The sequence below is a fragment of the Lotus japonicus genome, chromosome 5 (assembly GCF_012489685.1).
Source record: "Lotus japonicus ecotype B-129 chromosome 5, LjGifu_v1.2".
Taxonomy (NCBI): domain Eukaryota; kingdom Viridiplantae; phylum Streptophyta; class Magnoliopsida; order Fabales; family Fabaceae; genus Lotus; species Lotus japonicus.
The window spans coordinates 65,285,509-65,298,485 of NC_080045.1; the positions used below are offsets into that span (position 1 = coordinate 65,285,509).

The 12,977-nt window shown below is 36.5% G+C and overlaps 1 protein-coding gene across 1 annotated transcript; it reads left to right on the plus strand.

Moving 5' to 3' along the window:
* The first annotated feature begins 7,291 nt into the window (after positions 1–7,291).
* On the plus strand, positions 7,292–10,080 carry LOC130717276 (uncharacterized). Its single transcript, XM_057567449.1, has 2 exons — positions 7,292–8,660; positions 8,851–10,080. The coding sequence occupies exons 1-2, from the start codon at positions 7,360–7,362 to the stop codon at positions 9,773–9,775; spliced, it is 2,226 nt and encodes a 741-aa protein (XP_057423432.1). The 5' UTR covers positions 7,292–7,359; the 3' UTR covers positions 9,776–10,080.
* The last annotated feature ends 2,897 nt before the right edge of the window (positions 10,081–12,977 follow it).

Sequence of the window (12,977 nt, forward strand, 5' to 3'; positions counted from 1 at the left end):
CATGATGATGATGAAGTTAATTTTGTTTTCAAATAAAGCCTGGAGGCCAAAATCAATATTAGTGGGTTTAATAAAACCTGTGATAGAACAAATACTGCTTATTGAAAATAAATTTCTCTTCCCATCTATTGCTTTGGGCTCCTCTGTCTCCTCAACATGACAACACCTATATGCATGATACTCACAACGCCATAAACTCCTTCCTTCTTTTTTTTTTTTGGTCCAAGATAAACTCCTTCCTTCTTGAGAGGTTTATTTAGTTTTTATCTGTACAATTGGGCTTTAATGAATTTGTGAATGAGGACTATGATTGAGGTATAGCCCAAAAGAGCCACGGATCATAATAATATAGAACTATTAGCCATGTGATCCAATTCATGTAAAAAAATGCTTACAGAATTAAGCCCACAAAACAAAACAAAATAAAATAGGGTGTGGACAAGAGCCAACGGTTTTGCGAACATACATGCATGTGATGGCGGATTATGAACATCACTGACCTTGAAGTCCTGTTTTTTTTTTGTCTTGATCAAGGTATCCCCCACAACTGACAGCCGTGAGACTAATCTCTCGCCCCATGGTCAGCGCACTAAGCGGTAGAGGGCTGGTCAAGGAGTTTTTTTAAGTCTTGTTTGATGACTAGCAATTAACTTACTCTTTTAAAAAGACATTTTAACACACTTTTTATCATTGATTTATTTTTTTAATAGTCAACTCACAATTTTTAAGAAATGAGAAAAATAAAGACTTTTTAAAATATAAATCAATAACAATGTGTTTGTTGAAATGTGTCATTTTGTGTTGTATCCCTTTGTTACATGATATAAAATTATAGTATGATAAGAAGTGCTATTGGAGAAATAAACTAACCAAGCTAGCTACACTATTAGTTGGCGACACCTAGGGCTCTCAAAACGAAACTGGAGGTCTGGATTGAATGTTTGTTAAAGCGAAACCAAATCCACACTGAAACTTGATGGATGTTCCTTAAAGAACACAACACTACACACTCCCTCCTCCACTGCAAGGTCACCCTCCTTATGTTCCCACCTCATTCCTAATACACCAATGGAAAAAAAATGAAAAATATGATGGATTATAAAATAAAAAGAGAGAAATATAAAAAATTCGTTTAGGAAAATTGAATGGAAGTTAAAATGTAGTATAAATGCATCAAAATTGTAAAATCTCAGTTGGTGACAACTTTTATCAGGGAAATCTTTTAGTGCATTCCACTAATGCTTTGTCCGGTAATCTAGAGATGTTTTTTTTTTTCTCCGTTATGTCATTTTAATAATGAAAGAAAAGTTTATTACCAACACATGTTTGGTTATTGGCTTAGTTAGTAAGGATTAATCACTGTTTCTCATAAAATTGTATGTTCAATTTCTACCGCTGATATGAGAGTTGGGATGTGGATGATTTTCCGCTTACCTTTACAAACGTCATATAGTTTTGAAGACATGTCGTGATTTATGATGATAACCATTATGAATTCACACAAAAAATAATTTTAAAAAATGTTTATTATTTGAAATTTCTACAAATAAAAAATGGGACCTATACTTTGATTTTAAAAAGTAAAAATAGACAGGAAAAGTCTACATATATACATCCAATTTCATTGATCATTAGAGAAAACGATACTCCAAATATGAAATATGTAAAAACTTCTTCATTTGCAATCTCGGTGCATTTGTTATGGGAATTCATCATGCTTTTAGCAATTATTTCCAATCCTAAGCATCCCTTCAAGTGCTTGAATAGTGCATAGAGGCAAGCAGAATATATAGAGAAGTGTCATCCATCATCCTGGTCACCTACCATCATGAATCGTATAGGATTAGATTAGGCACTTCATAAACCCTAAAATTAGTAAATAAGTCATAATAAACCTACAAAAAATAATTCACAGCCACCTCATTCTCCATGTGACCATGTCAATGACATGGAAAATCCATGGGGTAAATAGCCAAGTTCGTCCCTGAATGTGTCCACCGCCTTCAATTTCGTCCCTAAACTTTAAAAATGCCGCCCGTGGTCCTTGGAAGTGGCAAATCTCCCTCATCAGCAGTCCCTGGTTAAAAAAAAGTCACGGACGTTAACGGAAGGCTGAGTTGTAATTTTTTTTTGTTAAAGGCTGAAGCTTATGTGGCATTTGAGTGTTGGGAATGTTTTAAAAACTTCAATTTAGTCCTTGTAGTTGAAAAAAATTCTTTTTCTCCCCATCTTCCTCTACCTCTCCCCACCACCATCACCCTCTCCCCATCTCCATCTTCTTCATCCTTCTTCTTCTACCCACCCTCATCTCCTCCATCTCACGCTGTCCTTCACCCCGACCCTTTTTCCCTTCCAAAAATCAAAATCTTCAACCCAAAATCACAAAACCAAGAAGAAAGAAGACGCGGTTTGGTTCTCCACCGACATCTCTGCTCTTCTGATTCCATCTTCTCCATCTGCGCTTGTCTTGGCCAATTTTCTTTCCATCTGCTTCTGGAGGAGCTTGATTTCTTCCAATGACATCCTGTAACGCCAATTGACATCAGTGTAATTGGATAAGAAAAATGAAACCCTAACATAAAGTTCCCAAATCAGAATGAAAAAAAATCGATTTTTAATTTTTTTTTGGTTCAAATGAAAGGGAAAAGTGAAACCTTCTTTCTCGTTCTTCGTCGGATTCCTTGTTGTCTTGAGATTGTGGGAGTTGATCTCCTCCAGCTCAGTGAAGGTAAAATTTCTTTGTGTTTGTCATCTTTCAATCTTCTCTGTTTTTATCGAGAAACCCATTTCATTAAAAAAAAATCATTGAATTTTCAATTTTTGCATTTTGTTTAACCTATAAAATTCTGGGTTTCTTTCTTGTGATGTTTGATTCACACAAGTCACACACTGGTTTCCAGATCGTGTTTTTTTTTTCTTTGGTTATAGGAGAAGATAAAACCGTGGCCATTGATTTGTATTCCCTTTTCTACATACACTCTCTTCTTAATTTATTTGGTGTTGGTTCGATTGATTTTGTTCTGATTTCGTTGAAAATTTTATGGAAATTTGGAGGGGGGTGTTTGGGAGGGTTTTTCCCCAATTTTTTGAGGTGTTGGTGGAAGTGGGTTTCGGTGGTGGTGGTGGTGTTGGGTGAGAGGGGGGATTTGGTGGTGGTCGTGCTTGGTGTTGCTTCAATGGTATTGGGTTTCTTATTTTGAAGGTTGGGTTAGGAGGAAGAAGATGAAGGTTGGGTAGGGACAAATTTGACCACCATTTGAGCCTATCAGCGTCTGACATGTGTCCTGTGATTCATTTTTGGATAGAAAACAAGTAATTTCCACGTCAGCACTCCCGGATGGAAAAAAAAATTTCACATCACTACTTCCGTTAACATCCGCCACTTTTTTTAACTCAGGGACTACTGATGAGGGAGATTCGCCACTTTCAGGGACCACGAGCGACATTTTTAAAGTTTAGGGACGAAGTTGAAGTCGGTGAACACATTTAAGGACGAACTTGGCTATTTACCTCCTTTTATAAAAGCCTAGTGTTTTGTACTAGAAGTAGAATAACATTAATAGGGTGCATTATTTTCAATCTTAGTAGGCTTTAGTAGCCTCAACACATCAAATTCCAAATGCAATTCATTTTGCCTGACTTCAGATCAAATATATAAGATCATCATCACTATGACACTATGATATAAATCTTGACTACAACTCTTCAATGATGCAACTTGACTTGCTAAGCTAAAGGGTAAAGCCACACATTTAGTTCTTTTTAGATTTTGTCACTAACATACTAATACTATATAGGCTTAAATACTCTGTAGGTCCCTGAAATTGTCTGCCGTATGAAAATAAGTCAATGAATTTTTTTTTTTCCGATTTCGAATCCCTAGAAAATGTTTTTTAATCAGAATAAGTCCCTACTTGTGTTTCCAGCCTATGTGGCACAATTTTTGCTGAGTCATTTATTCCACGTGGCTATTATATTTTTTTTAAATACACATGAATTAAAAAAATTAAACATTTAAATTTAAAATTAAAATCTTTTTAGTGATTTAGGGTTAATTAGATTTAGGGTTAATTAGCTTAATAAGATTTTAATTTTAAATTTATACATTTAAATTTAAAATTTAAATCTTTTTAGGAATTTAAGGTTAATTAGATTTAGGGTTAATAAGATTTTAGTTTTAAATTTAAAATTTAAAATTTAAAAATTAAAAATTAAAAATTAAAAAAAATCTTTTTAGGGATTTAGGGTTAATTAGATTTATGGTTAATTAGGTTAATAAGATTTTAATTTTAATTTTAAATGTTTAATTTTATTTTTTAATCCATGTGTATTTAAAAAAAATAGAAAAGCCATGTGGAATAAATGACTCAGCAAAAATTGAGCCACATAGACAGGAAACACGAGTAGGGACTTATTCTGACAAAAAAAAAATTCAGGAATTCGGAATCGGTAAAAAAAAATTCAGGGACTTATTTTCGTACGGCAGACAATTTCAGGAACCTCTAGACTATTTAAACCTACTATATATACATGAAATGAAATCAGATATAACAAAAAAATATCTTAAAATCAGCAACTGAGCTCACCAAAACGATTTTTGGAGGAAAGTGTAACTGTGTCAGTCAGTTGTTGAATGTGATTCATGGTCACTTCATAATGCTGCTGCAACTTATTGCCGTCATTCATCTATTTACCCACCGCAGGCCTCACGCGCCTTAATACGCGTATTAACTATAATTTGATGCTCTGGTCTCCGTAATTTTGTATCCTGTGTGTGAGGGAGTTGTTCCTTATCATATGCATGCAGCCATTCAAGTAAAAAAAAAATGGTATTCATCTTTTGGACTAGAAAAAAAAATCACGTAGTTGGACTCTTTATGTACATAGAGTAGGTTTTGACTTTTTTTTTTTTTTTTTACATCGCAAAGATAAATTGCACCCGTCATGAATTGAACCTGGACCTCCCCTGCCTAACTCATATGTCCCCCAACTCATACCACTTAAGTTATACTACGGGAACACCTTAGACAGTTTGTTATGGAGAATTATTTATTGGGAGAAATTTAACAACTTAATATTATTTCAGAGTTTCAAAATTAGTCTCAAGAAAACCGTAGAAAATGCAGTTAATTACTACGTTGTCAAGTTGCGTCACCTTCTGTTTCATGATATTCCCCAATTGTGGCTAGACATTATGTTTGTCTAATCATGGATGGAGGCATGGAGCCATTATGATTTAAGGTTTTAAAATGTGATTGCGCCTAAGAAGGAAATCCTGAGGCCCAAAACCGTGGGCTATTTATGGGTGTACTGTAAATTTACCTTTTCTTTTCTAGTAATGCCCACTAATATGATCTACTCTATATTATTTGACATTTTTTTTGTATTAAATGGATTATATACTAGTAGTTTTCTTTAGAGGGTCGTCCTTCAAGTCTTCAACTGAATTACAAGATATAAAATTAGTTATGAGTTTAATTTTTATGCAATGAAACTTTACACCGTTAACCAATCAGATTTTAAGGATATGAGAAAATCTATCTTTTTATTTAATTTTATTAATTGACGTGACACATCTTTAAAATCTGATTGGTTGACAGTGTAAAAAAACTTTACATCGTCGGTGCATCATCATTTTTCTCTTTAATTATTGTATTGATTTTAAATTTTGTTATCGTAACATTCAAATTTGTTCCTAGTTAAGTCTTTTCTAGGGCACTATTCAAGTCAAGATTCCCACTACTTAAAACTTGAGAATTGCTAGTAACAAAGGTTCAAGATTCATACAGGGTAAATATACAAAATAAGTAATTCTTAATCTTCTTCGTAGAGTTTTGTATCAAAAGCAATCAATTGTAATTACCAAAAAAGAAATACAATCAATTGTTGGATGATGATTAGCACCAACAAATCTTTAGTTGGATAATTAATGACCCGAATTAAGTTTTTTCTTTTTTTGATACATCGGAAAAAATGACCTGAATTAAGTTGAAATAGTTGTTGTAATTGATTTTGTTTGGTAATTACGTTCAAAAAAAGATTTTATTTGGTTCAAATTTGTTAATTTTTTTTAAAACTCAAATTAAATTAAATATGAAGTGTCTTTTTCTTTTTCAAAAGCTTTAGTTTCTTGTCAACGGTGAACAAAAACTTGCGCTGCTCCATGCTCTTACTACAAGGGATTTGGGGTGTGATCATCTCCACTAAAAAAAATTGAGAGCGTCAAGTTTTTTCATTTGACCATTAAATAGTTTTTTTTTACATCTTTAACTTTTAAATACACAAATATCAATGGTTAGATTGAACAATTTAACGCTCTTAAGTTTTTTTTTTTTCAATGGAGAAGATCATATCCCATGAGTATTTGAGTTTAATTTTTAATTGTTGGAAAGGATTTTCACTTTTAATCAGTGACTCTATCTGTATCTCTAGAGATTAATTACTTACCCAAAGAACCAAGTGAGCTTAATGAGGTATATAAAAGCTAATAATATTTAATTAATTCCCCTGACAAAAACTCATTATTTTAATTAATTTTGGTAAAGTTACTCGTTTTGCGTGGTTTCCTCATTCTCCCTGAGGGACACAAAGAACCAAACCCAACTGGGTCCAGCCAGTAAACTAGCTGTCAAACTCAATCCATCAACACTCTTTTCTTTTCTCCTTTTCCAGTTGCCCTTCCCCACACTGTTCTATTATCCCTATTTTCTCTCCTTTTCTTATTCAATTCAACTCATATATGGAAAATTAAGATTTATTTTTTCCTATCTATCCCATCCCACTGCCGACTGTAATGAAACTAAACGTTATCTTTGATTTTCAGTTTAAAAGTACGTTTAAGGTATTAAAATTCGAGATCACATATTCCAATATACCAAAATCCAAACTTTAAAGAGGATTTGAACCTCCGTTGAATGAAAACATTTTCAAACAGAAAACCAAACATACACTTATTTTTTTGAATCTTAGAAAACATATCTCTCAACAAACAATTCTTCATACGTAATAGGATCAAAACCTGAACTAAATACTTAATGATCAACTTGCTGGTTAAAAAAATTCTAATATATGGAAAAATGATATTTTCTTTCCTATTTCAAATTTTATTTTTTTTTTCGTTCCATCGGAAAACTCTATTTCAAATTTTATGTATGGAAAATTTGTAGAGGAAGCTTTTTTTAAACAAATTGCTATTAAGTAAATAATGAAAAATGAAATTAAAATAATATATATCTTAAAATAATGAGAAAGAGAGTGAGAAATTACTATAAGAGCATTAAATAGCAAGAATTAGTCCCTCTTTTTATATTTTGCGCAGCAGCACACAATAATCCACCACCAACCTCTTTCGTAACCACCATGGAGGCGCCGCCGCAACCTCCAACACCTTCCGCTGCTCCGCCGCTATCATCAGTTGCTCCGCCGCCTCAACCACCGCCTCATCTCAATTACGCTGACTCCGTGGACTCCTCCCCCCGCTCTCGCAACACCGACTCATGGGACGACCCCTTCCCTCCGACGTCAAAGCTCCGTCTCATGTGCAGCTACGGCGGCCACATCGTCCCCCGCCCTCACGACAAGTCTCTCTGCTACGTCGGCGGCGATACCCGCATAGTGGTTGTTGAACGCGCCACCTCACTCGCTGACATCTCCACGCGCCTCTCCAAAACGTTCCTCGACGGAAGACCCTTCACTCTGAAGTACCAGCTTCCGAACGAAGACCTCGATTCTCTCATCTCCGTCACCACCGACGAGGACCTCGAGAATATGATCGATGAGTACGATCGAACCACCACCACCACCGCGTCCTCCATCAAACCCTCGCGAATTCGCCTCTTTCTGTTTCCGACGAAGCCTGAGTCCGCTCACTCTATCCCGCCGCAAATCCTCGATTCGTCGGCGAAGTCCGACGACTGGTTCCTCGACGCGCTTAACGGCGCTGGATTGCTCAACCGTGGATTCTCCGATTCCGCTTCTGTTAACTGCCTTTTGGGACTCGACGACGTCGTCGCCGGAAACAACAACAACATCGAGCAAGGTGGTAGGGAAGGTGTGGAGGCTGGTGGTGGTGGTGGTGGTGGTGCTTCGCTGCCTGGATCTTTTGCGAATTGCAAGAATTCGAAGCAGGATGTTTCGTCTGTGCCGGATTCGCCTATGCTGGAGACTTCATCGTCTTTTGGGTCTACTTCCTCGTCGCCGGCGCTGGCCAATTTGCCGCCGATTCGGACCCATGCTGAGGACGGTGGTGGTGGTGGGGTTAGGGTGCAGCAGCAGGATCAGAAGGTGCTGGGGATTGAGGAGCAGTTTGCTCAGTTGGGTGTTGCTGCTGGTGTTGGTGTTGGACAGAAGCAGGATGAGGGGTTTGTTGTGATCACTTCTCCTCCGCCGCCTCCTGTGCCGACGACTCTCTCCGCCCCGGCTATGGGTGTGCCGATCAATTCTGCGGTGGTTTCCGGTGATTACCAGAACCGGGTCTTCTCCGATGATGAGAGATCGGATCATGGGGTGCCTGTGGGATATAGAAAACCACCCACACCAACACCACAGCAACAGGCACAGCAACAATTACATACACAGACTCAGTCACAGTCACATCCTGCTCAATTTCAACAGAGGTCAAGTGGCGGCACTGATTTGCCTTCTCCTGATTCAGTTTCAAGGTATTTTCAATTCACTATCTGGTTTTGGTTTAGACTTGTTTCTAATTTCCATTTACACTAGTTCATTCAATCATTTCATTGTTATTATACAATTTGGTTTGATTATGTATGTATGGGGTGCTGAATTTTGTTTATCAGTAGTAGTTTATGAATTAGGTTCTTAGTGTTTGCTTGTTTTGATCATATGCAGTGATAGTAGTCTTGCGAATGCAATGTCGCGTCAAAAGCCTGTGATCTATCAAGAGCAAGTTCTGATTCAATCTGGAACTACAAGGGTTCCTACTCATAGTAACCCTGTGGATCCAAAACTTAATGTGTCTGATCCACAAAGTCGGATCCAGGTGCAGCAGCATCATGAGCAAGGATATTTGTTGCAACAGCAATTTGATCAGCAACAGCATTTGTTGCAACAGCAATTCGATCAGCAACAACACCAGCAGCAACAACACCAGCAACAACAACACCAGCAACAACAACACCAGCAACAACAACAGCAGCAGCAGCAGCAGCAGTATATACATGGCACACAATTCATTCATCATAATCCTGCAAATGCAATTCCTGCATATTATCCTGTATATCCTTCCCAGCAACAGACTCATCCCCAGCATGCCCAAGTTTACTATGTACCTGCAAGACAAGCCCAAGCTTACAACTTGTCTATGCAGCAGGCTAATATGGGTGAATCTGGAAAACCGCAAACTCCTCCAAATCCTACTACATTGGTTCCTCAAACTGCAGCTTACAACAACCCCATGAGAAATGCTCCTTTACCTAAAACTGAAATGACAGCAGCAGGTTACAGAACTGCAACTGGAGGTAGCCCTCAATTAGTTCAGGTTCCCGCAAATCAGCTTCAGCATCAGCAGCAATATGTGACTTACTCCCAAATCCATCATCCATCTCAGTCCATAGCCCCAAATTCTGCTCCACCGGCTAATTATGCTTATGATTATGTGGATCCTGCTCATGCTCAAATATACTACTCTCAACCTCTGGCGCCCACAATGCCTTCACAGTATCAGACCATGACGGCTGCTGCTATGGTGCTGCCGGAAGGTTCTTCTGCTCAGCTTCCCTCTGATGGCATGAAGCAGCAGACAAGACCCTCATAGCCATTATAATTTATAAACTAGTCCTACAAAAAAGAAACAATTTTGAAGAATTTGGTTTGCTTTTCCATTTTAAGTTTTTATGTGTAGTTCCTGTCTGTCATGTTTGGTACCTATTTGCAGTATGTTATTTGCCATAGAAAATAAAAGAAAAAACTGTGATCATCTTTGTACTCTTTCTTTGTGTGTCATAATTTTATAGGAAAGGAAATTGGTCCGAGGTTATTTTTATTATACTGTAAAATTTCATGTCTGAAACCTTGTATTTGTGAAGTTCAATTATCGATTCCTGAATTGGTTGTCATATATATTGGCGGGTATTGTTTCTTGCTTCTTGCTCTGGTCCTTTGTACGACCACAGCTATGAAGGACCACAAAGTGGCTTGTGCCTAGTCATGAATTGTTAACACGTTTAGCTGGCATTTTTACCTCTTGTTTGTTTCCTATGGGAAAATCACATTTCAACTGATTGGCTACATTTTGCTGCCAATGACCAGACAAAATTGTCCTTGCCAATGTTGAGTTTGATTCTCCTTAATGAAATCTACTTCATGAATCATCACCAGCATGCCAAATTTGAAATGCATTGCCGGGAGAATGATTCTTCCCTTTTTGCTTCTCTATGATCAAGTAGGATCCTTTATTATCATTTCAAGCTGCAGAGTATGACTTCATACAAAGATCAAACAAGAAAAAGTGCAATTATCTCAGATCCATGTTTGGTTGCATGTTTGAAATTGCATTCTGACACCAAAATTATGTTCATATAACAGGTAGTTTGTGTTAGTTTGTGTTTGAATACCAGTTGAATGTAATTTGACTTTCATTTCAATTCTTAAAGGTAAGAAAAGTTTCATTTTGCTTTTTATCTCGAAGTAAGTACTAATGTCAGTTGGTCAACTGATATCCAAAGATCTAAATATTTTTGCTTAAGTTGCTTTGGAGTGTGCTCAATTGGCACTCAATGACATGCTTTTCATATTATGCAAGAATGCAATCAGATCACGTCACTCAGGCAACTTGTGCGTCTGAGTTCTAACGCTATACGATGCTTACAAGAGCAACAAATTCAGGTACTTATGATGAAAACCAGATCAATTTCTTGACCAAAACACAAATGGATGACTAGTGAAACAATTTGATAAGACAATTTGACGTCTAGTGAACTTTAAGAATTAAGATTAAGATAACCTTGCATAACAGAGTGCACGTTGCTTATGTCGGTTTTGCTGAATTTCATGTGACGTTAGTTGCAGCAAAACGTATTAGATTCGATGCTTTATTGTATTGAAGCATGCACTAAGTACAAGATGATTTGTAATTAATAGCTGCTAATTGTACGAGGTTTAAAAGTTTGTAGATTGAGCTGCTTGTATGTTTGGAAAGAGTGCAATTTGGTTACACTTGAAGCAAACTGAAACTTATGAATAAAAACAAACAAAAGTATACTTAAATCTCAGTATTATTCAGCTCCACGTTTGCAGTACCATGCCTACACTCAAATGTTGTCATCCCTGACTTAAATTGGTTGATGCTGACTCTGCTTAAATAACATGTTGCATCCTTCTGAGTCATCAAATTCATTAGTAACATTATCATCAACAAAATAAATGGGGGACTAGTAATTTTCAAAGGACTTGAGGTCCTACGAATTCAATGTCAACGGGGTTCAGGGTCCCCCACAAATTCCTGAAGCTGATTTTTGCTTAGATGAATGTTCTTCTTATGCATTGCACATAGTTGGTGCATTATTGGTGACCAAGGGAGCTTTATGCTAAAATGGGAAATCGGGCTGGTAATGGAAACCCATGTTAGAAAAGCATGGAACAAAACGTGTGTATGTTCACCACATCGAATATAGTGGGGATATTTCCTTGCGTCTTAACCTTTGCTTCCAAAAACTAAATTCCATAATGATGGAAAAATCGCATAGATAAATGTTTCTTTGAGTACATGATGCAAAACACATACATAATTATTTGTTTGGATATGGTTAATTAATTGTAACATGAACTCATTCATCTTAAATTCTTAATTCATAAAGAGTTTTATTCACATTTTATATTAAAATATGTGTATGTTTGGTTTGACGTTAGAGTCAACGTCAATATGATTTCACGTATCTCAATTCAATAATGAAAAAGTTAGAATGTCATGTTTAGTTTAACGTGGATTGAAGAAGTAGAAATTTGATACGTTATCTTCAACGTGGATCCACGTTAAGTTCAAGGAAAACCAAATGCCCACTTACCGTTGAGAAAAATGCTACCTACACTCACTTTAACACTCTCTTTCGCAGTGTTTTAAAACTCGGCTCGGTGATCGACTCGGTCGAGGTACTGAGTCAATGAGTCACTGGTCGGACCAACGAGTCATTGGTTCGATTGCTTAACTCGGTGCATTTAATAAAATTCTAAAAATTAATAATACTAGCTAACATTAATTAATCTTCAAACTCTAAATTTTAAAATTATTATCATCACACAAATATTTAATTGAAAACGAACAACAAAGGTTGTACTCAACAAAATATAACAAATAAGTTAAAAATATCATACTAAAATATAGGTTCCACACTTTAATCATAAATATAGCGCACAAATAACTTAATTTAAATTATTGTTAAAAAAAATGTATATATTAAATAAATGGCACAAATAATTATTATCAATTTTGGAATGGTGATTTTAGTTATCTTATCATTATGTGATAAATAACTATGTTCAATACAAAGGATTTTATAGTGCAACTAGTGTTGATTATATATATATAATATGTTGTAAGCATTATATCAAATCTCTTGCTTGGCTGAGTGGTAAGGTGCCTTGTGTTAAACATGCACGGAGCAGGTTCGAATCCCTGCCAGGCACATTCTAATTTTTTTTTCAACAAATAGAAGCAAGAGAAAAAAATTGTAAGCTCGCCGGTTCAACCGAACAAGACCGAGTCACCGGTTTAACTACAAAACCGGCCGAGCTGCACCGGTTCATACCGGTTCCAGTACACAACCGATCCACTGAGAGGGTCGGACCGGTCAGGGGACCGAGTCCCGGTCCAACCGGTCGGACCGGCCGGTCCGAGCCGAGTTTTAAAACCATGCTCTTTCGAATACTTCATCATCTATCGATTGAAATTTATGTGAGATCCATTAAAGATGTAGATCTCATTTTCAATTTAGTAGACTCCACATGATTTCAACCAATCA

What these genes read in the sequence shown, in the direction of transcription:
- LOC130717276 (XM_057567449.1), top strand. Translation starts at nt 7,360, where the DNA reads ATGGAGGCGCCGCCGCAACCTCCAACACCTTCCGCTGCTCCGCCGCTA. An exon ending in TCTCCTGATTCAGTTTCAAG is followed by an intron (nt 8,661 to 8,850) that starts GTATTTTCAATT and finishes GATCATATGCAG; the next exon opens with TGATAGTAGTCTTGCGAATG.